Raw genomic sequence first — 26,989 nt, forward strand, 5'->3', positions numbered from 1 at the left:
GAGTTTCAGGAAGAAGATGCTTCCAGACACGTCGGTGTCTATTGTTCTGAATTGTCTTCTTGTCTGTTCTTTGTGATGTCTTTGGCAGTCAACTTTTTAAAAAATATTATATTAAATAAACTACTGAGCGGCTTCCAATCACAAGCAGCCAAAATGATCAGGTCACTTCTTTTACCACTTGTCATCTTTGAAGACCTGAAGCGGTTAAAAGAAACTCAAAAGACTGAACATATGAAGAAACAGTTGTTTTATAATGCATATGTTCATTGTATTTGGCATTTATTTAGAGCTCTTTTCTGGCGGACTATGGCTCATACCTGCCTGAAAAGATGTGTGCAAACACCCTTGGGGAATGTCCATGAGGAGTTATTTCTAAGCGGTAATGAACAAGCTTTCTAGTGGAAACTTTGAGGGGGTTTATCAAGCTATTTGAGCGTTTTTTTAACTGAAGCGGTTTTTTTTTTTGCAGCCCTTTGGCTGGATAGTGACTAGTTTGGACGGTTTTCCATCAGGAGACGTTTTTACACATATATAGCAATAGTTGAATTTCTGCATGCTGTAATTGCAGTGCGCTAACGCATAGTGTTCATGTATATGCTTGTACACTGGCCATAGTATATGGTGTGTGGGCCCTTTTATTGGGTTTTGGAGTGTGTGGCCCCTTCCAGGCTTGCACTTATCCACCCATCTTTCCCAGACAAGGTTTTAATTGCCAGCTGTGCGCCTGCTTTCACTTCTCAGGTCAGATGAAGCCCAGTTTGGCACGAGGAGAGGTGAGACATAAGCGATAAAGGCCATGCACATACACATATCATAATTAGATTGCTTTTGCACTTTTTTATCCAAAAAATGTTAATGGAGTGCCTATTTATTTATTTTTTTTAAATTGTATTATATTACTGGAAGTTGTGTACTCCTTAAAGGGTTGTCCAGGTTTTGCCCAAAAGTCTGCAGCTTGTGAATCCTCACAGAGGGCATTGCAGCAAATGCTAGGTTTCTTTGCAGCATAAATACTTAATAACAATAAAAAAAAAAGCTTTTTAGCCTTCCCATTGACTGTACTGTGGTTATTCAGGACATGTTGCTACATCTAACTGCTTGGCATCTTTTGAAAGCCTACGGTTTTTAAAGGAAGCATATGAACAAGTGTTTTTTTTTTTATATGCAAATGAATGTTCATTCCTTTTTGAGGTTTTTTTTTTTTTTTTCAAGGTTTTCTGTGCAAAAAACCTCTTAGAAATGTGAACACACCCTTAGGGTCCCTGCACACGATGCAAATTTGTTTGAGGTTAAATTGGTGTAAATTCTAAAACGTATCATTAAATTCTGATTTTGTAGTAGATTTTGTTGTAAAAAGGCTGCAGACTTCCCCCTTGTAGACCCTGTTGGGACCTACAGTCACAGCCATATTCACCGGAGGTAAAGTGAAGGGGGCTCAGGAGTGGAGATATTACCTAGCCAGCCTCTGTCACTAGCAGGAGCCAGAGCTGAACTCAGACTGCTGCCATTACCCAGTTAGATACCAGGCATGTGAACCACCCCAAAGTGGCTCCCTACAACCTGATTGCAGAGGACCATTGGGCTGTCATTGCAGCAGGTTCTCCTGGGAAGTATAGCCACAGGTGTACAGCGTTGCACTTTATACTGCAATACCGAGGTATTCCACTATATAGCGATCACATGATCAAGTCCCCTAAGGGGGGGGCCAAACAATAAACTTTTTTTTTTTTTTTTTAACAAACATTTTGTATGGAAAAATGGATGAGGTTTAAGAAAAAAAATCAGCACCCTGTGGATGAGATTTGTAACATCCCACCTACGTTGCCGGTACTGTACTATCCTGCAGAATGTGTCACTGGGGCAAATCTACCACAATTTTGTATCAGGGGCTGTCCGGCCTTAGGCCACAAGTCTGCAGTAGCTCTGTGAATTCTCACATCGTGCGCACTGTCAGGATTCTCCGATTCTGGGATTGGGCGGTCATGGGACCACAATTCTGTGATTTGCATACATGTGCTTACTGTCAGTGCGTTGCGTGGGCCTGGACACATGTAGTTGGGACACAATTTTGGGTTTCGGTCAAGCAATTTTAGAGCTCTAAAATTTAAAAAAAAAAAAAAAAATTTATTTCAAATAAATATAACTTTCCCTTTCCCTATTTTTTCCTGATACTGAGGGGAAAATATGAAGTAGAAAAGAAATGTGGGTCTGTTCTTCACATTTTTTATGACTATAAAAGACAACTAAACACATTTTAAAGGGAACTTGTCATGTTGAAATGGCACCTGATCTGCAGTTATACAGCAGGGGCAGCTGAACAGATTGTTGGACGTTTCTGTAGAAAAGGTTTTGGTATAACTTGCATTTTATTTATAGACCTCCCTGGTGATTGTACCAGTCCAGTGGGCGGTCCTACTCAGTGATTGAGTCTTCCATGTATGACTGTGAATGCAATCACTGAATAGGACCGCCCACTGGACTCTCACATACAATCACCTAGAATTTCAGTGATTAAAATAAGTTATACTGAATCTGTTCCCACAAACCTACCGAACGTACCATCTGCTCGGCCTCTCTCTATACAATTCTGTCCACAGAGCTGACTGCAAGTACAAAGTGACAGGTTTCCCCTTGTCTAACAATAACTTTTATATAGTGCGCACATGGTTATTTTTCTAAAGAGGCAGTAATAGAAACATCAATTCTGATAGGCAGAGGCTTTTGTTTTTTAATTTCTCACTCTCTTTAATCTGGTGCCCATTCAGTACAGGTGCTGCCCAGCTTCTATAAGGCGGGCGCTCGTTCAGTGCTGCCCAGCTTCTGTAAGGCGGGCGCTCGTTCAGTGCTGCCCAGCTTCTGTAAGGCGGGCGCTCGTTCAGTGCTGCCCAGCTTCTGTAAGGCGGGCGCTCGTTCGGTGCTGCCCAGCTTCTGTAAGGCGGGCGCTCGTTCGGTGCTGCCCAGCTTCTGTAAGGCGGGCGCTCGTTCGGTGCTACCCAGCTTCTGTAAGGCGGGCGCTCATTCGGTGCTACCTACCTTCAGTAAGGTGGGCGCTTGTTCGATGCTACCCAGCTTCTGTAAGGCGGGCGCTCATTCGGCGTTACCTAGCTTCAGTAAGGTGGGCGCTCGTTCAGTGCTACCCAGCAGCAGTGAGCACCCACACACTGTGGGCATTACCAGCCTCTGTGAGGTGAGCACCCACACACACTGGGCATTACCAGCCTCTGTGAAGTGGGCACCCATACACTGTGGGCACTACCAGCCTCTGTGAAGTTGGCACCCACACACTATGGGCACTACCACCATCTGAGGTGGGCACCCATACACTGTGGGCACTACCACCTTCTGTAAGGTGGTCACCCATACATGGCGGGCATTACCACCTTCTGTGAGGTGGGTACTCTTACACGGCGGGCATTACCAGCCTCTGTGAGGTGCACTCATACACTGCAGGCATTACCACCCTCTGTGAGGTGGGGACCCATACATGGCGGGCATTACCAGCCTCTGTGAGGTGGGCACTCATACACTGCGGGTATTACCAGCCTCTGTGAGGTGGGCACCCATACACTGCAGGCATTAGCTTCTGTGAGGTGGGCACCCATACACTGCGGGCATTATCAGCCTCTGTGAGGTGGGCACCCATACACTGCGGGCATTATCAGCCTCTTTGAGGTGGGCACTCATACACTGCGGGCATTATCAGCCTCTGTGAGGTGGGCACTCATACACTGCGGGCATGATCAGCCTCTGTGAGATGGGCACTCATACACGGCGGGCATTACCAGCCTCTGTGAGGTGGGCACTCATACACTGCGGGCATTATCTGTCTGTGTGAGGTGGGCACTCATACACTGCGGGCATTACCAGCCTCTGTGAGGTGGGCACTCATACACTGCGGGCATTACCGGCCTCTGTGAGGTGGGCACTCATGCACTGCGGGCATTACCAGCCTCTGTGAGGTGGGCACTCATGCACTGCGGGCATTATGTCTGTGTGAGGTGGGCACTCATACACTGCGGGCATTATCAGCCTCTGTGAGGTGGGCACTCATACACTGCGGGCATTATCTGTCTGTGTGAGGTGGGCACTCATACACTACGGGCATTATCTGTATGAGGTGGGCACTCATACACTGCGGGTATTATCAGCCTCTGTGAGGTGGGCACTCATACACTGCAGGCATTACCAGCCTCTGTGAGGTGGGCACTCATGCACTGCGGGCATTACCAGCCTCTGTGAGGTGGGCACTCATACACTGCGGGCATTACCAGCCTCTGTGAGGTGGGCACTCATACACTGCGGGCATTACCAGCCTCTGTGAGGTGGGCACTCATACACTGCGGGCATTACCAGCCTGTGAGGTGGGCACTCATACACTGCGGGCATTACCAGCCTCTGTGAGGTGGGCACTCATACACTGCGGGCATTACCAGCCTCTGTGAGGTGGGCACTCATACACTGCGGGCATTACCAGCCTCTGTGAGGTGGGCACTCATACACTGCGGGCATTACCAGCCTCTGAGGTGGGCACTCATACATGGCGGGCATTACCAGCCTGTGAGGTGGGCACTCATACACTGTGGGCATTACCAGCCTCTGTGAGGTGGGCACTCATACACTGTGGGCATTACCAGCCTCTGTGAGGTGGGCACTCATACACTGTGGGCATTACCACCCTCTGTGAGGTGGGCGCTTACACTGCGGGGATTATCAGCCTCTGTGAGGTGGGCGCTCATACACTGCTGGCATTATCAGCCTCTGAGAGGTGGGCACTCATACACTGCGGGCATTACCAGCCTCTGAGAGGTGGGCACTCATACACTGTGGGCATTACCACCCTCTGTGAGGTGGGCACTCATACACTGTGGGCATTACCACCCTCTGTGAGGTGGGCACTCATACACTGCGGGCATTACCACCCTCTGTGAGGTGGGCACTCATACACTGCGGGCATTATCTGTCTGTGTGAGGTGGGCACTCATACACTGCGGGCATTACCAGCCTGTGTGAGGTGGGCACTAATACACTGCGGGCATTACCAGCCTCTGTGAGGTGGGCACTCATACACTGCGGGCATTACCAGCCTCTGTGAGGTGGGCACTCATACACTGCGGGCATTACCAGCCTCTGTGAGGTGGGCACTCATACACTGCGGGCATTATCTGTCTGTGTGAGGTGGGCACTCATACACTGTGGGCATTACCACCCTCTGTGAGGTGGGCACTCATACACTGCGGGCATTACCACCCTCTGTGAGGTGGGCACTCATACACTGCGGGCAATACCAGCCTCTGTGAGGTGGGCACTCATACACTGCGGGCATTATCTGTCTGTGTGAGGTGGGCACTCATACACTGTGGGCATTACCAGCCTCTGTGAGGTGGGCACTCATACACTGCGGGTATTGCCAGCCTCTGTGAGGTGGACACTCATACACTGTGAGCATTACCAGCCTCTGTGAGGTGGGCACTCATACACTGTGAGCATTACCAGCCTCTGTGAGGTGGGCACTCATACACTGTGAGCATTACCAGCCTTTGTGAGGTGGGCACTCATACACTGCGGGCATTACCAGCCTCTGTGAGGTGGGCACTCATACACTGCGGGCATTACCAGCCTTTGTGAGGTGGGCACTCATACACTGCGGGCATTATCTGTCTGTGTGAGGTGGGCACTCATACACTGCGGGCATTATCTGTGTGAGGTGGGCACTCATACACTGCGGGCATTACCAGCCTCTGTGAGGTGGGCACTCATACACTGCGGGCATTACCAGCCTCTGTGAGGTGGGCACTCATACACTGCGGGCATTACCAGCCTCTGTGAGGTGGGCACTTATGCACTGCGGGCATTACCAGCCTCTGTGAGGTGGGAGCTCATACACTGCGGGCATTACCACACTCATACACTGCGGGCATTACCAGCCTCTGTGAGGTGGGCACTCATACACTGCGGGCATTACCAGCCTCTGTGAGGTGGGCGCTCATACACTGCGGGCATTACCAGCCTCTGTGAGGTGGGCACTCATACACTGCGGGCATTATCAGCCTCTGTGAGGTGGGCACTCATACACTGCGGGCATTACCAGCCTCTGTGAGGTGGGCACTCATACACGGCTGGTATTACCAGCCTCTGTGAGGTGGGCACTCATACACGGCTGGCATTACCAGCCTCTGTGAGGTGGGCACTCATACACTGCGGGCATTACCAGCCTCTGTGAGGTGGGCACTCATACACGGCTGGCATTACCAGCCTCTGAGAGGTGGGCACTCATACACTGCGGGCATTACCAGCCTCTGTGAGGTGGGCACTCATACACGGCTGGCATTACCAGCCTCTGTGAGGTGGGCACTCATACACTGCGGGCATTACCAGCCTCTGTGAGGTGGGCACTCATACACTGCGGGCATTACCAGCCTCTGTGAGGTGGGCACTCATACACGGCTGGCATTACCAGCCTCTGAGAGGTGGGCACTCATACACTGCGGGCATTACCAGCCTCTGTGAGGTGGGCGCTTATACACTGTGAGCATTACCAGCCTCTGTGAGGTGGGCGCTCATACACTGCGGGCATTACCACACTCATACACTGCGGGCATTATCAGCCTCTGTGAGGTGGGCACTCATACACTGCGGGCATTATCAGCCTCTGAGAGGTGGGCGCTCATACACTGCGGGCATTACCAGCCTCTGTGAGGTGGGCACTCATACACGGCTGGCATTACCAGCCTCTGTGAGGTGGGCACTCATACACTGCGGGCATTATCTGTCTGTGTGAGGTGGGCACTCATACACTGCGGGTATTATCAGCCTCTGTGAGGTGGGCACTCATACACTGCGGGCATTACCAGCCTCTGTGAGGTGGGCACTCATGCACTGCGGGCATTATCTGTCTGTGTGAGGTGGGCACTCATACACTGCGGGCATTATCTGTCTGTGTGAGGTGGGCACTCATACACTGCGGGCATTATCTGTCTGTGTGAGGTGGGCACTCATACACTGCGGGCATTATCAGCCTCTGTGAGGTGGGCACCCATACATTGCGGGCATTACCAGCCTCTGTGAGGTGGGCACTCATACACTGCGGGCATTACCAGCCTCTGTGAGGTGGGCACTCATGCACTGCGGGCATTATCTGTCTGTGTGAGGTGGGCACTCATACACTGCGGGCATTATCTGTCTGTGTGAGGTGGGCACTCATACACTGCGGGCTTTATCTGTCTGTGTGAGGTGGGCACTCATACACTGCGGGTATTATCAGCCTCTGTGAGGTGGGCACTCATACACTGCGGGCATTACCAGCCTCTGTGAGGTGGGCACTCATGCACTGCGGGCATTACCAGCCGCTGTGAGGTGGGCACTCATACACTGCGGGCATTACCAGTCTCTGTGAGGTGGGCACTCATACACTGCGGGCATTACCAGCCTCTGTGAGGTGGGCGCTCATACACTGCGGGCATTACCAGCCTCTGTGAGGTGGGCGCTCATACACTGTGAGCATTACCAGCCTCTGTGAGGTGGGCGCTCATACACTGCGGGCATTACCACACTCATACACTGCGGGCATTACCAGCCTCTGTGAGGTGGGCGCTCATACACTGCGGGCATTACCAGCCTCTGTGAGGTGGGCACTCATACACGGCTGGTATTACCAGCCTCTGTGAGGTGGGCACTCATACACTGCGGGCATTACCAGCCTCTGTGAGGTGGGCACTCATACACGGCTGGCATTACCAGCCTCTGTGAGGTGGGCACTCATACACTGCGGGCATTACCAGCCTCTGTGAGGTGGGCACTCATACACTGCGGGCATTACCAGCCTCTGTGAGGTGGGCACTCATACACTGCGGGCATTACCAGCCTCTGTGAGGTGGGCACTCATACACGGCTGGCATTACCAGCCTCTGAGAGGTGGGCACTCATACACTGCGGGCATTATCAGCCTCTGTGAGGTGGGCGCTCATACACTGTGAGCATTACCAGCCTCTGTGAGGTGGGCGCTCATACACTGCGGGCATTACCACACTCATACACTGCGGGCATTATCAGCCTCTGTGAGGTGGGCACTCATACACTGCGGGCATTATCAGCCTCTGAGAGGTGGGCGCTCATACACTGCGGGCATTACCAGCCTCTGTGAGGTGGGCACTCATACACGGCTGGCATTACCAGCCTCTGTGAGGTGGGCACTCATACACTGCGGGCATTATCTGTCTGTGTGAGGTGGGCACTCATACACTGCGGGCATTATCTGTCTGTGTGAGGTGGGCACTCATACTCTGCGGGCATTACCAGCCTCTGAGAGGTGGGCACTCATACACTGCGGGCATTACCAGCCTCTGTGAGGGGGGCGCTCATACACTGCGGGCATTACCAGCCTCTGTGAGGTGGGCACTCATACACGGCTGGCATTACCAGCCTCTGTGAGGTGGGCACTCATATACGGCTGGCATTACCAGCCTCTGAGAGGTGGGCACTCATACACTGCGGGCATTACCAGCCTCTGTGAGGTGGGCACTCATACACTGCGGGCATTACCAGCCTCTGTGAGGTGGGCACTCATACACTGCGGGCATTACCAGCCTCTGTGAGGTGGGCACTCATACACTGCGGGCATTATCTGTCTGTGTGAGGTGGGCACTCATAGACTGCGGGCATTACCAGCCTCTGAGAGGTGGGCACTCATACACGGCTGGCATTACCAGCCTCTGAGAGGTGGGCACTCATACACTGCGGGCATTACCAGCCTCTGTGAGGTGGGCACTCATACACTGCGGGCATTACCAGCCTCTGTGAGGTGGGCACTCATACACTGCGGGCATTACCAGCCTCTGTGAGGTGGGCACTCATACACTGCGGGCATTACCAGCCTCTGTGAGGTGGGCACTCATACACTGCGGGCATTACCAGCCTCTGTGAGGTGGGCACTCATACACTGCGGGCATTACCAGCCTCTGTGAGGTGGGCACTCATACACTGCGGGCATTACCAGCCTCTGTGATGTGGGCACTCATACACTGCGGGCATTACCAGCCTCTGTGAGGTGGGCACTCATACACTGCGGGCATTACCAGCCTCTGTGATGTGGGCACTCATACACTGCGGGCATTACTAGCCTCTGTGAGGTGGGCGCTCATACACTGCGGGCATTACCAGCCTCTGAGGTGGGCGCTCATACACGGCTGGCATTACCAGCCTCTGTGAGGGGGGCACTCATACACTGCGGGCATTACCAGCCTCTGTGAGGGGGGCACTCATACACTGCGGGCATTACCAGCCTCTGTGAGGGGGGCACTCATACACTGCGGGCATTACCAGCCTCTGTGAGGGGGGCACTCATACACTGCGGGCATTACCAGCCTCTGTGAGGTGGGCACTCATACACGGCTGGCATTACCAGCCTCTGTGAGGTGGGCACTCATACACTGCGGGCATTACCAGCCTCTGTGAGGTGGGCACTCATACACGGCTGGCATTACCAGCCTCTGAGAGGTGGGGACTCATACACTGCGGGCATTACCAGCCTCTGTGAGGTGGGCACTCATACACGGCTGGCATTACCAGCCTCTGAGAGGTGGGGACTCATACACTGCGGGCATTACCAGCCTCTGTGAGGTGGGCACTCATACACGGCGGGCATTACCAGCCTCTGTGAGGTGGGCACTCATACACTGCGGGCATTACCAGCCTCTGTGAGGTGGGCACTCATACACTGCGGGCATTACCAGCCTCTGTGAGGTGGGCACTCATACACTGCGGGCATTACCAGCCTCTGTGAGGTGGGCACTCATACACGGCTGGCATTACCAGCCTCTGAGAGGTGGGGACTCATACACTGCGGGCATTACCAGCCTCTGTGAGGTGGGCACTCATACACTGCGGGCATTACCAGCCTCTGTGAGGTGGGCACTCATACACTGCGGGCATTACCAGCCTCTGTGAGGTGGGCGCTCATACACGGCGGGCATTACCAGCCTCTGTGAGGTGGGCGCTCATACACTGCGGGCATTACCAGCCTCTGTGAGGTGGGCGCTCATACACGGCGGGCATTACCAGCCTCTGTGAGGTGGGCGCTCATACACTGCGGGCATTACCAGCCTCTGTGAGGTGGGCGCTCATACACTGCGGGCATTACCAGCCTCTGTGAGGTGGGCGCTCATACACTGCGGGCATTACCAGCCTCTGTGAGGTGGGCGCTCATACACTGCGGGCATTACCAGCCTCTGTGAGGTGGGCGCTCATACACTGCGGGCATTACCAGCCTCTGTGAGGTGGGCGCTCATACACTGCGGGCATTACCAGCGTCTGTGAGGTGGGCGCTCATACACTGCGGGCATTACCAGCCTCTGTGAGGTGGGCGCTCATACACTGCGGGCATTACCAGCCTCTGTGAGGTGGGCGCTCATACACTGCGGGCATTACCAGCCTCTGTGAGGTGGGCGCTCATACACTGCGGGCATTACCAGCCTCTGTGAGGTGGGCGCTCATACACTGCGGGCATTACCAGCCTCTGTGAGGTGGGCGCTCATACACTGCGGGCATTACCAGCCTCTGTGAGGTGGGCGCTCATACACTGCGGGCATTACCAGCCTCTGTGAGGTGGGCGCTCATACACTGCGGGCATTACCAGCCTCTGTGAGGTGGGCGCTCATACACTGCGGGCATTACCAGCCTCTGTGAGGTGGGCGCTCATACACTGCGGGCATTACCAGCCTCTGTGAGGTGGGCGCTCATACACTGCGGGCATTACCAGCCTCTGTGAGGTGGGCGCTCATACACTGCGGGCATTACCAGCCTCTGTGAGGTGGGCGCTCATACACTGCGGGCATTACCAGCCTCTGTGAGGTGGGCGCTCATACACTGCGGGCATTACCAGCCTCTGTGAGGTGGGCGCTCATACACTGCGGGCATTACCAGCCTCTGTGAGGTGGGCGCTCATACACTGCGGGCATTACCAGCCTCTGTGAGGTGGGCGCTCATACACTGCGGGCATTACCAGCCTCTGTGAGGTGGGCGCTCATACACTGCGGGCATTACCAGCCTCTGTGAGGTGGGCGCTCATACACTGCGGGCATTACCAGCCTCTGTGAGGTGGGCGCTCATACACTGCGGGCATTACCAGCCTCTGTGAGGTGGGCGCTCATACACTGCGGGCATTACCAGCCTCTGTGAGGTGGGCGCTCATACACTGCGGGCATTACCAGCCTCTGTGAGGTGGGCGCTCATACACTGCGGGCATTACCAGCCTCTGTGAGGTGGGCGCTCATACACTGCGGGCATTACCAGCCTCTGTGAGGTGGGCGCTCATACACTGCGGGCATTACCAGCCTCTGTGAGGTGGGCGCTCATACACTGCGGGCATTACCAGCCTCTGTGAGGTGGGCGCTCATACACTGCGGGCATTACCAGCCTCTGTGAGGTGGGCGCTCATACACTGCGGGCATTACCAGCCTCTGTGAGGTGGGCGCTCATACACTGCGGGCATTACCAGCCTCTGTGAGGTGGGCGCTCATACACTGCGGGCATTACCAGCCTCTGTGAGGTGGGCGCTCATACACTGCGGGCATTACCAGCCTCTGTGAGGTGGGCGCTCATACACTGCGGGCATTACCAGCCTCTGTGAGGTGGGCGCTCATACACTGCGGGCATTACCAGCCTCTGTGAGGTGGGCGCTCATACACTGCGGGCATTACCAGCCTCTGTGAGGTGGGCGCTCATACACTGCGGGCATTACCAGCCTCTGTGAGGTGGGCGCTCATACACTGCGGGCATTACCAGCCTCTGTGAGGTGGGCGCTCATGCACTGCGGGCATTACCAGCCTCTGTGAGGTGGGCACTCATACACTGCGGGCATTACCAGCCTCTGTGAGGTGGGCGCTCATACACTGCGGGCATTACCAGCCTCTGTGAGGTGGGTGCTCATACACTGTGAGCATTACCAGCCTCTGTGAGGTGGGCGCTCATACACTGCGGGCATTACCACACTCATACACTGCGGGCATTACCAGCCTCTGTGAGGTGGGCGCTCATACACTGCGGGCATTACCAGCCTCTGTGAGGTGGGCACTCATACACGGCTGGTATTACCAGCCTCTGTGAGGTGGGCACTCATACACTGCGGGCATTACCAGCCTCTGTGAGGTGGGCACTCATACACGGCTGGCATTACCAGCCTCTGTGAGGTGGGTGCTCATACACTGTGAGCATTACCAGCCTCTGTGAGGTGGGCGCTCATACACTGCAGGCATTACCACACTCATACACTGCGGGCATTACCAGCCTCTGTGAGGTGGGCGCTCATACACTGCGGGCATTACCAGCCTCTGTGAGGTGGGCACTCATACACGGCTGGTATTACCAGCCTCTGTGAGGTGGGCACTCATACACTGCGGGCATTACCAGCCTCTGTGAGGTGGGCACTCATACACGGCTGGCATTACCAGCCTCTGTGAGGTGGGCACTCATACACTGCAGGCATTACCAGCCTCTGTGAGGTGGGCACTCATACACTGCGGGCATTACCAGCCTCTGTGAGGTGGGCACTCATACACTGCGGGCATTACCAGCCTCTGTGAGGTGGGCGCTCATACACTGCGGGCATTACCAGCCTCTGTGAGGTGGGCGCTCATACACTGCGGGCATTACCAGCCTCTGTGAGGTGGGCGCTCATACACTGCGGGCATTACCAGCGTCTGTGAGGTGGGCACTCATACACTGCGGGCATTACCAGCCTCTGTGAGGTGGGCACTCATACACTGCGGGCATTACCAGCCTCTGTGAGGTGGGCACTCATACACTGCGGGCATTACCAGCCTCTGTGAGGTGGGCGCTCATACACTGCGGGCATTACCAGCCTCTGTGAGGTGGGCGCTCATACACTGCGGGCATTACCAGCCTCTGTGAGGTGGGCGCTCATACACTGCGGGCATTACCAGCCTCTGTGAGGTGGGCGCTCATACACTGCGGGCATTACCAGCCTCTGTGAGGTGGGCGCTCATACACGGCGGGCATTACCAGCCTCTGTGAGGTGGGCGCTCATACACGGCGGGCATTACCAGCCTCTGTGAGGTGGGCGCTCATACACTGCGGGCATTACCAGCCTCTGTGAGGTGGGCGCTCATACACGGCGGGCATTACCAGCCTCTGTGAGGTGGGCGCTCATACACTGCGGGCATTACCAGCCTCTGTGAGGTGGGCGCTCATACACTGCGGGCATTACCAGCCTCTGTGAGGTGGGCGCTCATACACTGCGGGCATTACCAACCTCTGTGAGGTGGGCGCTCATACACTGCGGGCATTACCAGCCTCTGTGAGGTGGGCGCTCATACACTGCGGGCATTACCAGCCTCTGTGAGGTGGGCGCTCATACACTGCGGGCATTACCAGCGTCTGTGAGGTGGGCGCTCATACACTGCGGGCATTACCAGCCTCTGTGAGGTGGGCGCTCATACACTGCGGGCATTACCAGCCTCTGTGAGGTGGGCGCTCATACACTGCGGGCATTACCAGCCTCTGTGAGGTGGGCGCTCATACACTGCGGGCATTACCAGCCTCTGTGAGGTGGGCGCTCATACACTGCGGGCATTACCAGCCTCTGTGAGGTGGGCGCTCATACACTGCGGGCATTACCAGCCTCTGTGAGGTGGGCGCTCATACACTGCGGGCATTACCAGCCTCTGTGAGGTGGGCGCTCATACACTGCGGGCATTACCAGCCTCTGTGAGGTGGGCGCTCATACACTGCGGGCATTACCAGCCTCTGTGAGGTGGGCGCTCATACACTGCGGGCATTACCAGCCTCTGTGAGGTGGGCGCTCATACACTGCGGGCATTACCAGCCTCTGTGAGGTGGGCGCTCATACACTGCGGGCATTACCAGCCTCTGTGAGGTGGGCGCTCATACACTGCGGGCATTACCAGCCTCTGTGAGGTGGGCGCTCATACACTGCGGGCATTACCAGCCTCTGTGAGGTGGGCGCTCATACACTGCGGGCATTACCAGCCTCTGTGAGGTGGGCGCTCATACACTGCGGGCATTACCAGCCTCTGTGAGGTGGGCGCTCATACACTGCGGGCATTACCAGCCTCTGTGAGGTGGGCGCTCATACACTGCGGGCATTACCAGCCTCTGTGAGGTGGGCGCTCATACACTGCGGGCATTACCAGCCTCTGTGAGGTGGGCGCTCATACACTGCGGGCATTACCAGCCTCTGTGAGGTGGGCGCTCATACACTGCGGGCATTACCAGCCTCTGTGAGGTGGGCGCTCATACACTGCGGGCATTACCAGCCTCTGTGAGGTGGGCGCTCATACACTGCGGGCATTACCAGCCTCTGTGAGGTGGGCGCTCATACACTGCGGGCATTACCAGCCTCTGTGAGGTGGGCGCTCATACACTGCGGGCATTACCAGCCTCTGTGAGGTGGGCGCTCATACACTGCGGGCATTACCAGCCTCTGTGAGGTGGGCGCTCATACACTGCGGGCATTACCAGCCTCTGTGAGGTGGGCGCTCATACACTGCGGGCATTACCAGCCTCTGTGAGGTGGGCGCTCATACACTGCGGGCATTACCAGCCTCTGTGAGGTGGGCGCTCATACACTGCGGGCATTACCAGCCTCTGTGAGGTGGGCGCTCATACACTGCGGGCATTACCAGCCTCTGTGAGGTGGGCGCTCATACACTGCGGGCATTACCAGCCTCTGTGAGGTGGGCGCTCATACACTGCGGGCATTACCAGCCTCTGTGAGGTGGGCGCTCATACACTGCGGGCATTACCAGCCTCTGTGAGGTGGGCGCTCATACACTGCGGGCATTACCAGCCTCTGTGAGGTGGGCGCTCATACACTGCGGGCATTACCAGCCTCTGTGAGGTGGGCGCTCATACACTGCGGGCATTACCAGCCTCTGTGAGGTGGGCGCTCATACACTGCGGGCATTACCAGCCTCTGTGAGGTGGGCGCTCATACACTGCGGGCATTACCAGCCTCTGTGAGGTGGGCGCTCATGCACTGCGGGCATTACCAGCCTCTGTGAGGTGGGCACTCATACACTGCGGGCATTACCAGCCTCTGTGAGGTGGGCGCTCATACACTGCGGGCATTACCAGCCTCTGTGAGGTGGGTGCTCATACACTGTGAGCATTACCAGCCTCTGTGAGGTGGGCGCTCATACACTGCGGGCATTACCACACTCATACACTGCGGGCATTACCAGCCTCTGTGAGGTGGGCGCTCATACACTGCGGGCATTACCAGCCTCTGTGAGGTGGGCACTCATACACGGCTGGTATTACCAGCCTCTGTGAGGTGGGCACTCATACACTGCGGGCATTACCAGCCTCTGTGAGGTGGGCACTCATACACGGCTGGCATTACCAGCCTCTGTGAGGTGGGTGCTCATACACTGTGAGCATTACCAGCCTCTGTGAGGTGGGCGCTCATACACTGCGGGCATTACCACACTCATACACTGCGGGCATTACCAGCCTCTGTGAGGTGGGCGCTCATACACTGCGGGCATTACCAGCCTCTGTGAGGTGGGCACTCATACACGGCTGGTATTACCAGCCTCTGTGAGGTGGGCACTCATACACTGCGGGCATTACCAGCCTCTGTGAGGTGGGCACTCATACACGGCTGGCATTACCAGCCTCTGTGAGGTGGGCACTCATACACTGCAGGCATTACCAGCCTCTGTGAGGTGGGCACTCATACACTGCGGGCATTACCAGCCTCTGTGAGGTGGGCACTCATACACTGCGGGCATTACCAGCCTCTGTGAGGTGGGCGCTCATACACTGCGGGCATTACCAGCCTCTGTGAGGTGGGCGCTCATACACTGCGGGCATTACCAGCCTCTGTGAGGTGGGCGCTCATACACTGCGGGCATTACCAGCGTCTGTGAGGTGGGCACTCATACACTGCGGGCATTACCAGCCTCTGTGAGGTGGGCACTCATACACTGCGGGCATTACCAGCCTCTGTGAGGTGGGCACTCATACACTGCGGGCATTACCAGCCTCTGTGAGGTGGGCGCTCATACACTGCGGGCATTACCAGCCTCTGTGAGGTGGGCGCTCATACACTGCGGGCATTACCAGCCTCTGTGAGGTGGGCGCTCATACACTGCGGGCATTACCAGCCTCTGTGAGGTGGGCGCTCATACACTGCGGGCATTACCAGCCTCTGTGAGGTGGGCGCTCATACACGGCGGGCATTACCAGCCTCTGTGAGGTGGGCGCTCATACACGGCGGGCATTACCAGCCTCTGTGAGGTGGGCGCTCATACACTGCGGGCATTACCAGCCTCTGTGAGGTGGGCGCTCATACACGGCGGGCATTACCAGCCTCTGTGAGGTGGGCGCTCATACACTGCGGGCATTACCAGCCTCTGTGAGGTGGGCGCTCATACACTGCGGGCATTACCAGCCTCTGTGAGGTGGGCGCTCATACACTGCGGGCATTACCAACCTCTGTGAGGTGGGCGCTCATACACTGCGGGCATTACCAGCCTCTGTGAGGTGGGCGCTCATACACTGCGGGCATTACCAGCCTCTGTGAGGTGGGCGCTCATACACTGCGGGCATTACCAGCGTCTGTGAGGTGGGCGCTCATACACTGCGGGCATTACCAGCCTCTGTGAGGTGGGCGCTCATACACTGCGGGCATTACCAGCCTCTGTGAGGTGGGCGCTCATACACTGCGGGCATTACCAGCCTCTGTGAGGTGGGCGCTCATACACTGCGGGCATTACCAGCCTCTGTGAGGTGGGCGCTCATACACTGCGGGCATTACCAGCCTCTGTGAGGTGGGCGCTCATACACTGCGGGCATTACCAGCCTCTGTGAGGTGGGCGCTCATACACTGCGGGCATTACCAGCGTCTGTGAGGTGGGCGCTCATACACTGCGGGCATTACCAGCCTCTGTGAGGTGGGCGCTCATACACTGCGGGCATTACCAGCCTCTGTGAGGTGGGCGCTCATACACTGCGGGCATTACCAGCCTCTGTGAGGTGGGCGCTCATACACTGCGGGCATTACCAGCCTCTGTGAGGTGGGCGCTCATACACTGCGGGCATTACCAGCCTCTGTGAGGTGGGCGCTCATACACTGCGGGCATTACCAGCCTCTGTGAGGTGGGCGCTCATACACTGCGGGCATTACCAGCCTCTGTGAGGTGGGCGCTCATACACTGCGGGCATTACCAGCCTCTGTGAGGTGGGCGCTCATACACTGCGGGCATTACCAGCCTCTGTGAGGTGGGCGCTCATACACTGCGGGCATTACCAGCCTCTGTGAGGTGGGCGCTCATACACTGCGGGCATTACCAGCCTCTGTGAGGTGGGCGCTCATACACTGCGGGCATTACCAGCCTCTGTGAGGTGGGCGCTCATACACTGCGGGCATTACCAGCCTCTGTGAGGTGGGCGCTCATACACTGCGGGCATTACCAGCCTCTGTGAGGTGGGCACTCATACACTGCGGGCATTACCAGCCTCTGTGAGGTGGGCACTCATACACTGCGGGCATTACCAGCCTCTGTGAGGTGGGCACTCATACACTGCGGGCATTACCAGCCTCTGTGAGGTGGGCGCTCATACACGGCGGGCATTACCAGCCTCTGTGAGGTGGGCGCTCATACACGGCGGGCATTACCAGCCTCTGTGAGGTGGGCACTCATACACGGCTGGCATTACCAGTGCTCATACACTGTGAGCAGACAACTTTCCGGGAAGTTGAGCGCCCCCCTCCGCCGCAGCGCCTCCTGTCTCCGCTTCTCGCGAGATCCGCGTCCTGTCTGTGGGAGTTGCAGGGAGAGGGGAAGAAGGCAGGCGGCATCATGGCGGATAGAGACAGTGGAAGCGAGCAAGGAGGAGCGGCGATGAGCTCCGGTGGCAGCTCGCTACACCCCGCCTCAGGGATCGGGGGCTCGGCTCTGCAGCACGACACCCAGGAGCTGGCCTCTAAGCGGGTGGACATTCAGAACAAACGCTTCTACCTGGACGTTAAGCAGAACGCTAAGGGCCGCTTCCTGAAGATAGCGGAGGTCGGGGCTGGGGGCAATAAGAGCCGGCTGACCCTGTCTATGTCCGTGGCCGTGGAATTCCGCGACTACCTGGGGGATTTTATCGAGCACTATGCGCAGCTCGGACCCAGCAACCCCGACATGGCGCAGGACGAGCCCCGGCGGGCGCTGAAGAGCGAGTTCCTGGTCCGGGAGAACCGAAAGTACTACATGGACCTGAAGGAGAACCAGCGCGGCCGCTTCCTGAGGATCCGCCAGACGGTGAACCGCGGCCCGGGCCTGGGCTCCACGCAGGGGCAGACGATCGCGCTGCCGGCGCAGGGACTGATCGAGTTCCGCGATGCCCTGGCCAAGCTGATCGACGACTACGGGGTGGAGGAGGAGCCCGCAGAGTTACCCGAGGGCACTTCCTTAACTGTGGACAACAAGCGCTTTTTCTTCGACGTCGGCTCCAATAAGTACGGGGTGTTCATGCGGGTGAGCGAGGTGAAGCCCACGTACCGCAACTCCATCACCGTCCCGTACAAAGTCTGGGCCAAATTCGGCCACACGTTCTGCAAGTACGCGGAGGAGATGAAGAAGATCCAGGAGAAGCAGAGGGACAAGCGCGCCTCCGAGCAGCAGGAGGAGGCCGACGACGGCGACGACGATTGATCTCCGCCGACGGCGCCACACACGACGAAGAAGAAGAAGCGAACTGTTAATAACGCGTCGGGAGCACCGCCCACCACCTCCACAGACTGCCAGACCTGTCACTCCCATCGCTGGATGTCGTCCACTTCCCCACCTCTAACAGTAAGCAGCTGCTAAACAGAGTAATAACCTTATCTATGACCCGTGTTTCCTACTTGATGATGACCGCAGAGAGGATGGTGTTTCTGGCCCTAACTCGCCCGAACTTTTCTACACCCGCCCTGATGATGGCGCTCTGACAGACACAGGTCCTTTCATGTCGCTAATAACATTTGACTTTAGCACAAAGATGATGAGAATATTTTAGAAGCTATTTTGTTACCAAATGGCCAGGCTGGGCAGGCGGTGGCCCCCTGTCGCTGGGCAGGGCTGTAGGCATGCTGTGTGTCCGTGTTATGCCGCCCGCGGTGTGTAGACCCCAGGTACATAGGTTATCCAATAAAGTGCTCTCTTTTCTACAATATGCATTGCATCTGGGCCTAGAGCAGAACCGGTCGGCGACCATTATGTGAACATGAAACAAATGATTAAACGAGAACATTTGAAATGAAATTTTGTTAATTTGTGATTTTTGCCAGTTGACCTGATAATTTATTTCCAGTCTGAAGCTTGTTCCTCTTTCTAAATGTCTGCCATGTATATATCTCTGTATTTATAGACTAAAGGTTTATGTATAGATGCTGAACAGTATGTTTTGTATTACACATGGAAAACAAATATATCGTTGATGACTTTTGATGCACTTCTAAATCCATTATTAAAGAAGGTTTTTAATTAGGCGCTTTTCCTTATTCTGAGAGCCCTCGTCACTGTGTGAGCTGTGCCACCGCTGCCCGCCGGCGCTGTCACTAACCTTCTCTCTGCTGTGTCTTTCAGCCGCCTCCTTGTACCACCACGACACTGTGTATTTGTGTTTCCTTTGGCTTAGGACACATGGGAACGGATCTCTGCCCGCTCGGATGCCAAGGAGGAATAGTCGGCCCATACGTGCCAGTTATTGGATACTTATTTGCCAATGACTCTAATGTACGTATCTCCTGGTTCTCGTTGCCACCTAACGGGTTGTCTGGCCTCTTGAGCCTTTTTTTTTTTTTTAACCAAAGTTTAGAATGGTAGAAAATGAGAGTAATCTTCACCTTAACCAGCCCTGTGACCGTTCTCTGTATTCTTGTCTCTAGGGATAACATTCCAGTATGGACATAAGATCACTGCAGCGGTGACCACTGGTGTCCACTGCAGAGGTCACATATTCATTTGGAAAGGATACAGAGACCGGCGGGGGACACTGGAAGCACCTGGATGGTATTGGTAAGGGTGGTTAGACATACCCAGCATTCATGGACCAAGTATGGACCGCGACTTACAGAACGGCCACGGCTCTGCTACCTGTACTCAACAATTTCATATATGCCTGTGAGGCTGCTGAGTTTAGGGCCAGAGACCCGCAGCCAGTCCAGACATCGCAGTCCGTAACTGGACAAAACCAGATCAATTACTTATTTTCTCCCACTCCAAGCTTTTAGTAAAATAAAGAGCTGAACATCCCCTTTTAAAATGAATTTGTCAAGAAGATCAACCCCCCCCGTCCTCGATTACACGCACAAGGTCTTGAAGGACTTTAAAAAGTAAATCCATTGACACTTCTATGTCGTCTATCTGTTGCTGCATTCTTCAGTAACTAGCTTTTCATTGATTTGCTCTGTCACGCTGGGCATGACAGAGCGCTGATGAAGCCTCTGCCTCCCCAAGTTTCCCTCTGCTACTATCAGCCTCTTTAGCTGTGTGAGATCAGCCACCAGGCAAGGAAATCTGACAATGTTCATGGAGCTGGTACTAGGTGGAGGACCAACCTCCGGAAGTGGAGGCCTGGAAAATTCTGTCACCCCCAGAGCACTTAATACTCCATTTGCCTATGAATGAAAATACTAATTACTTGAGAATGCAGCAGCAGATATAAGATATAAAGGTGTCTATGGATTTACATTTCAAAAGCCTCCATGTCCATATTTGTATTATGGGGGATTGACTTTCCCTACAGATTCCACTTTAATAAACAAGTCTCAGCTAATTTGTATAAAACTATGATGCAAACTGCTTAATAAAGTTTTAGGCCAGGGATATAATCGTGGCCAGATGGTATCTATGGACGACCCTCTAGGCGGCCACCCTCACGTAAGTGGCATATGCCAATCTCCAGCACTTTACTCTCAATATGCAATTGTTTAACATCACTTAAAAAAGGCTATGTACAATGTAATTTATCACCACCTAGGTTAGTGTGTACAATGGCCAAATAACATAGAACTAGTGGCCATGACCCCCCCCCCCCCCCCAGTAATCGCCCTTACCCCAGTGCCCTGTCAGACGGGAAAACAGTCCTCACCCCAAATCATTGAGAGGCGTTAGAACTGCAGGGAGTGTGAATTCTGTCCATTATGTAGGAGGCTGGCCAGATCACAGGTCAGGACTGACTGTTTATAGTCCTATCTGTACTGATGTATTGCTATATGGTGCGTGGTATAGCGGCATAATGAATCATGATCTGGGTTCGGGTTTTTGCAGCCTTCTCTGAGTGCACCATAGACTCAGATTCCAGCGATGTGTCACTTATTGGGCTGCTTGTTGCAGTTTTGATAAAATCTATGTTATCTGTTCTGCTGGGGATCTATCAGTTCTCTGAATGCAGAGTTTTGTATAATCCCATCCACACCACTGATTAGCAGCTTTAAGTGTACACTGTGCATAGGCAGGAAGCTACAAATCAGTGTTGGGGGTGGGGTTATACAGCGCTCATGAATATGGAGGATTGCGTTGCAACAGATTTACTAGGCCTCTAGTGATAATCTCCTGCTGATAAAACTGATTAATCAGAACTACAATAAGTAGCCCAGTAAGTGACACGACGCTGTAAACGATAGAGAACCTTTCAGCAGGATTTATTACTGTAAAGTAAGGGTCCGGCCATAATGGCACTGTGACACTGATTAAATGGTGCCGTTGTTGAAGGAATCCAGTTAGTGGTTCTTTATTAATCGAGGTTTTAAGTTTTCTGCTGCTGACTTCCGTGCCTCAGGGCAGGCCTGGGGTGTTGGGATTCTTCACTGACTTACCTCCGTTCTGAAATGTTGTGGCGGTGCTGCCAACTCTGCAGAGATCTCGATCTGCACAAGCACCGACTCCGGCACCATTTTATTGAAGTCCAGACTCTCGTGCCGTCCACCTGATGATGAGGTGCGAAATTCCAAAACGGAGGCAAGTCACTGAATAATCAGGCGGAGGGACCGCAACAGAAGACCCTGCCCCAATGCACAGACGCCGTCATCAGAAGAAAACCATGATTGCTTCTTTTCTTACTCTTCTGAGGTATCCATGTAATGGAGCCACTGTGGCCGCACCCGCACTGTACACTGCTAAATCCTGCTGACAGGTTCTCTTTAATGTATACATAGTTTAGGAGGTGAAGGATAATTAAGTAACGTTTTTGCTTTTGGCACGGACTTCGACACTAAAAAAAAGCTTGACAATCCCTGTGTTAGACCACCGAGTCTTTTTCTTATAGGGGCATCATGTATTAGAACATGATACCGTGTCAAAATTAAAAATCTTGTTCACCTGAACCAGGTGTTAGTCTAAATAGCTCTGAAACAGTTAACTCTACAGCTACTCCAGAAGTGCCAGTGAAAGTGGTCTCTCCAACGTGGGGGCACCTTGAGGCTTGAGGAAGTTGTATAGACCTCATGTTCTGTCTTGTCAGCCCCTTAAACCCTAATCTTTTTTTTTTTTTTTTTTCTAAGGACCCCCCCAAACGTCCCAGATTTCATGGTTAGAGATGGTCCCACAAACAAAAGTTCATTTTACTCAATCGCTCTTGGAATAATAATTTCCACAATTGGATGTGTTAAATAAAATGTTCCTGTGCTGAGATAATCTTATAACTGTGCCCCTGCTGTGTAATGGCTGTGTCTGACCGTACAGGGACATGGTCTGATCATTCCACAGCTCCTGGGCGGGAGAGAGAGCAAAAGAGGCTACAGACATGACATCAGGGGATCACAGCGGATCCTATTTGTGAGGTAAAAAATTGTGTAAAAACAAGCAGTGAAATGTTTTACCTCACAAATGGCATCAGTGGTGATCCCCAGCTGTCCTGTCTATACTCATACCCAGGAGCTGTGGTGTGGTCAGACACGGCCATAACACTGCAGGGGCACATTTATAAGATTATCTCGGCACAGGAACATTTTACTAAACATCCAAATGTGGAAATTATTTTTCCAAGATCTATTGATTACAATGTACTTGGGCTCGTGAGAAAACCCCTTTTAAGGATTTGTTTTCTTTTTCTAAAACTTAATTCCTGTCAAAGTGCTGTTCTGTTAATGTACTTTTTGTTTCAATCCTCACCATTTTTAAGATGTCCGCTTGCTGTCCGTGAATGGAAATGTTCTTGAGGACATCCTGATGGAGGACGTCTCCTACATTCCTGATCCTGCTCCGGTTGTATTCAGGCTTGTAGTCCCTGGAGATTGTTCCCCGACACTGACAGCAACCAAGATATTAAATGGTGAGGGGATCGTCTGTACACGGATTAGGGAGGGTTCACACGGGGGAAGTTCACCTGCGGACCTTCACTCGGTGTTTGGTGAATTGATGTGCCAACAGCGTAGTTTTATTTTAACAGATATCTTCCATGGAAACAAATCCATGTGGAAATTGATGCAGATTTTAATCTTTCCTCACAGATTTGCATGAAAATCTACCGTGTGACAAATACTCCTAAGGAGTAACGGGGTCTTCTGAGGCGTATAAAAAAGCCAAATTGCAATATATTTTCCTCTGATTCTGAGCTGTTGCCGGTCTGCTTAGTGTTGTCCCATCTTCCATTTTGTAGCCATTCCCTGCTCATGACGTAGCACCATCACGGACAGAGGGTGTCAGTGGGGACATTACATCGTTGCTTCCCTGCCACTGATAAAGCAGAAGGACCAGGGAATGGTTTACAGTGAACTCCACCATGGCACTGAAGAGTGACGATATATTTCTAATGTGTAGTCAACCCCCGTATTGGCCTCGTAGGCTTCCCGCTACCCTCTCCACTGTTACCGCTGGCTGCCAGAGTGGCATGGGGAGTGGTGAAAGTCTGACCCATGACACCTCTGCCTGTCCCGAGTTGTGGGACTGTGGTTCAGACTTGCTACCTCTCCTCATCCTACAGTGGTGGCCATGTTTGACGTTTTTCGTCCGGACTGTTAGTCTTGGTGAAGAAGGTGTCAGCAAGCAATGTCGGGAAACCAGTATGGTGATAATATATTACAAAATAGTCACTTTCCTGTGCTAGGATGGAGAGTCACTTAACCCTAGGTCTGAATTATGTACCTTGAAGATCCCTTTTAAGCTTAGTGACATAAAACACCATTAAAGGGGTATTCCTATCTTCAACATTCTGTCCAATATGTAGTAGGTGTAATAATATTAGCAAACACATCCCATTAGAAATGTATTCTAGTTCTTCTGATTAGCTATGTCACTTGCCCTATGTGCAGGGCATTGCAGTAGCTTTGGTATCCATGATTAGGACTACTCGTATAGTGACAGTTGGCTGCTGGTGGTCGTAACCATGGATATCTGTTGCAATTCCCTGCACATGAAGTAAGTGATATATCAAATCAGAAGAACTAGACTACACTTCTAATTTAAGCTATTTGCTAATTTTATTGTTATTACACCTACTATATATTGGGATAGTATCTTGGAGATGGGCATACCCTTTTAACAGCTCCCTAAATGTTTGAATATATATATATATATATAATTTTTTTTTTTTTTTTTTTCTTTTTTTATAACTTTTGTTCATCATTGGTGGTCATGAAGTGTTGTAAGTCCACTTAACTTCCATCAGCCTCGTCATGTTCCCCTGTGACTGTTCCTCATGTTTTTCTCTCCTCTGGTGACCACTGCTACCTCTTTTGGCCTGTACTCTCGTACCTCCCTTTTGTTCCCTGTCTGGCCTGCCACACCGTGACCTGTTCAGTGCTCTCTCCATCTTTCCCTCCTCTACTATACAGATCCATCCACCCATGCATGCACAGACCGTCCCCAATACTGTCGTACAGCAGAAGAGACTATACCGACCTTCTCCAACATCTCATCTGTGACATTGGCCTCTTACAGCAGATACTATGGTGTTAGGGTAACCTTGGTCATTGGCTCCAGTTCAAATGCGCACATATATAATATACTATATATAAATATATAATTATGTACATATAACTATAGAGATCTAATGGTTTTGTAATGAACAATTTTTTATAACTTTTCTTTTGTGTATAGATGAATGAATTTAAAGATCTATTTATTGGGAATTGTGTGCACTTTATTTGTATAATTGTATGTATGTTTATTTTTGCCGCACTTTCGCACCTTTTTTATGTGTATATATACAGATATATACCGCACAGCAAGCTTCTGTATTATATGCGCCTATTATAAGGGGATCAGTCCGATCCCAAAACGTGTTTTGTGTATTTTAATAAAGTGATCCTGTATCACCATTATCTTAGTTTCATCCACTTCATATTAGGATGGCCTCTTTTCTTGAGCAGTACTGTCGCTGTCACCTTCACTTTTCTCCTGGTTTTGTGATCCCCTTCTTAGCCATGTTTAGGGTGTGGTGGTCTCACAGAGGGCAGGAGAGCTCATTCTTATGCTATAAGTTTGGGGTTTATCAGTAAGCGCATTGCCACCCACTAGTTTTGCTATATTGCATCTGTGAGGGGCTTGGCCTGATCTTGGCTTTCTTTTTAATGATCACGTCTGGTTTGGGGGTACATTACATAATAGAATGGAATTGCATTTACACAGTTGTCTTAATATATTTGTAATCATTTAGTTTCTGAAGCTCAATGATGTACTGGCAAACTAGAAGTTTACTTTAAAGGGAACCTGTCAAGATCTTTACCCTGCCTCCATCTATTAACCCCTTAAAGCAAAACGATGTATGGGTACACATGAGCTGAGTTTGAATCTCCGCTGACCATTTAAATGAAGTGCTTGTGTGCACTGATGGGTTACCATGGCAGCGAGGGGCATGCTCAGGACCCCGTCAGTGTCATCTTGGGCCTTCTGTGAAGCTCTGCCACCGATCAGTAAATCAGATTTGGATTTTCACTACAAACTACAATACACCGATAGAACAATACATGGTATAAGTAATTGGATGATCAAAGGCTCAAATCCCCTGAAGGGACGCAAAGTTTAAATACAATAATTTGAATCATTCTCCCATTCCCCCCATTAAAAATATGGAAATTGAAAAAAAAAAAAAAACAACTTCATAAAAATTAATGAATCCATGCGTTAAGCCGCAAGTAATGAGAAAAAAATGCCCGAATTGTAGATTTTTGGTAACCATCTCTCTCAAAAGAAAATGCAATATAAATCTATTGTATGTAGCCTAAATTAGTATCAATAAAACTGTCTGCTCGACGCATGGAAAAATTTAAAAAAATTGTTCTTGGAAATTAGCGATACATATAAAACATTTATTTATTTTTTTTTAACAGACTTCAGAATTTTTCTTAAACGGAATGTGCCATCAAATATTTTTTTAACAAGTGAAGTATTAATGTTTTTTATTTACTTTATAGAGATATGAAAAATAAAGTTTGATATTTTCAAATCTTAGGGGGTGCCACTGCTGACATTTGCTATGAAAACCTTATTTACTGGTAGATCGCATTACGGCAGCAGTAAATGTGGGCGGGATCTGCTCACATGTCTGATAGCACTCCTCCCCTTTTGAGTATCTGCAAAAAGATAAAGGAGGATAAAGTTTAGAATCACAAAGCAAAGATGTTTTATTGACTACAAAGTGACACTGAGATGTGGACAGTGTCACTGAAGGTGGCCCTCTATTACTGTCACAAATGATAGCTACAGTCTATCTAATCCTAACGTGATGGGATTGGATACGTGGCTCAGCGGACTGTATCACACATGAGCTACGTGGCTATACCGACTATACTTGTATTAGATTGTCCTACTAATGCCAGGCTACCAAGATGAGCTGATCGCTGGCGGAAGTCACCGACGCAGCGCTGCTCTTAGCGGTGAGAACAATGTATGAGCCTGGCGTTAACACAATGTCATGCTGCCCGACTTGTGCTCACAGCCACTGTCCCAAATCTCCTTTCGCCTCTCGCCACTGAACACTGCATGAGCGGTGACTGGGGGAATTGTAATCCATAGCAGAGCTCTGAGCTACACTGAAA

The 26,989-nt window shown here is 52.3% G+C and overlaps 1 protein-coding gene and 1 long non-coding RNA gene across 4 annotated transcripts; both read left to right on the forward strand.

The window, feature by feature from the left end:
- The first annotated feature begins 658 nt into the window (after positions 1 to 658).
- On the forward strand, positions 659 to 25,273 carry LOC141087897 (uncharacterized). 3 transcript variants are annotated; one of them, XR_012231756.1, is made up of 5 exons: positions 659 to 773; positions 19,596 to 19,745; positions 19,898 to 20,027; positions 23,134 to 23,283; positions 23,462 to 25,273. It is a non-coding gene; the product is annotated as an uncharacterized lncRNA (long non-coding RNA). The 3 variants fall into 3 exon arrangements; XR_012231757.1 differs by having other exon boundaries at positions 710 to 773; positions 19,648 to 19,745; XR_012231758.1 differs by lacking the exon at positions 19,898 to 20,027 and having other exon boundaries at positions 711 to 773; positions 19,648 to 19,745.
- PURA (purine rich element binding protein A) lies at positions 17,760 to 19,496 on the forward strand. Its single transcript, XM_073573745.1, has one exon. It carries the CDS (start codon positions 17,841 to 17,843, stop codon positions 18,678 to 18,680), a length of 840 nt encoding a protein of 279 aa, XP_073429846.1. The 5' UTR covers positions 17,760 to 17,840; the 3' UTR covers positions 18,681 to 19,496.
- Positions 25,274 to 26,989: the final 1,716 nt, after the last annotated feature.

The sequence above is a fragment of the Dendrobates tinctorius genome, unplaced genomic scaffold, assembly GCF_039654945.1.
Source record: "Dendrobates tinctorius isolate UK_male_01 unplaced genomic scaffold, ASM3965494v1 ptg000036l, whole genome shotgun sequence".
NCBI classification, from domain to species: Eukaryota; Metazoa; Chordata; class Amphibia; order Anura; family Dendrobatidae; genus Dendrobates; species Dendrobates tinctorius.

What these genes read in the sequence shown, in the direction of transcription:
- PURA (XM_073573745.1), top strand. Translation starts at nt 17,841, where the DNA reads ATGGCGGATAGAGACAGTGGAAGCGAGCAAGGAGGAGCGGCGATGAGC.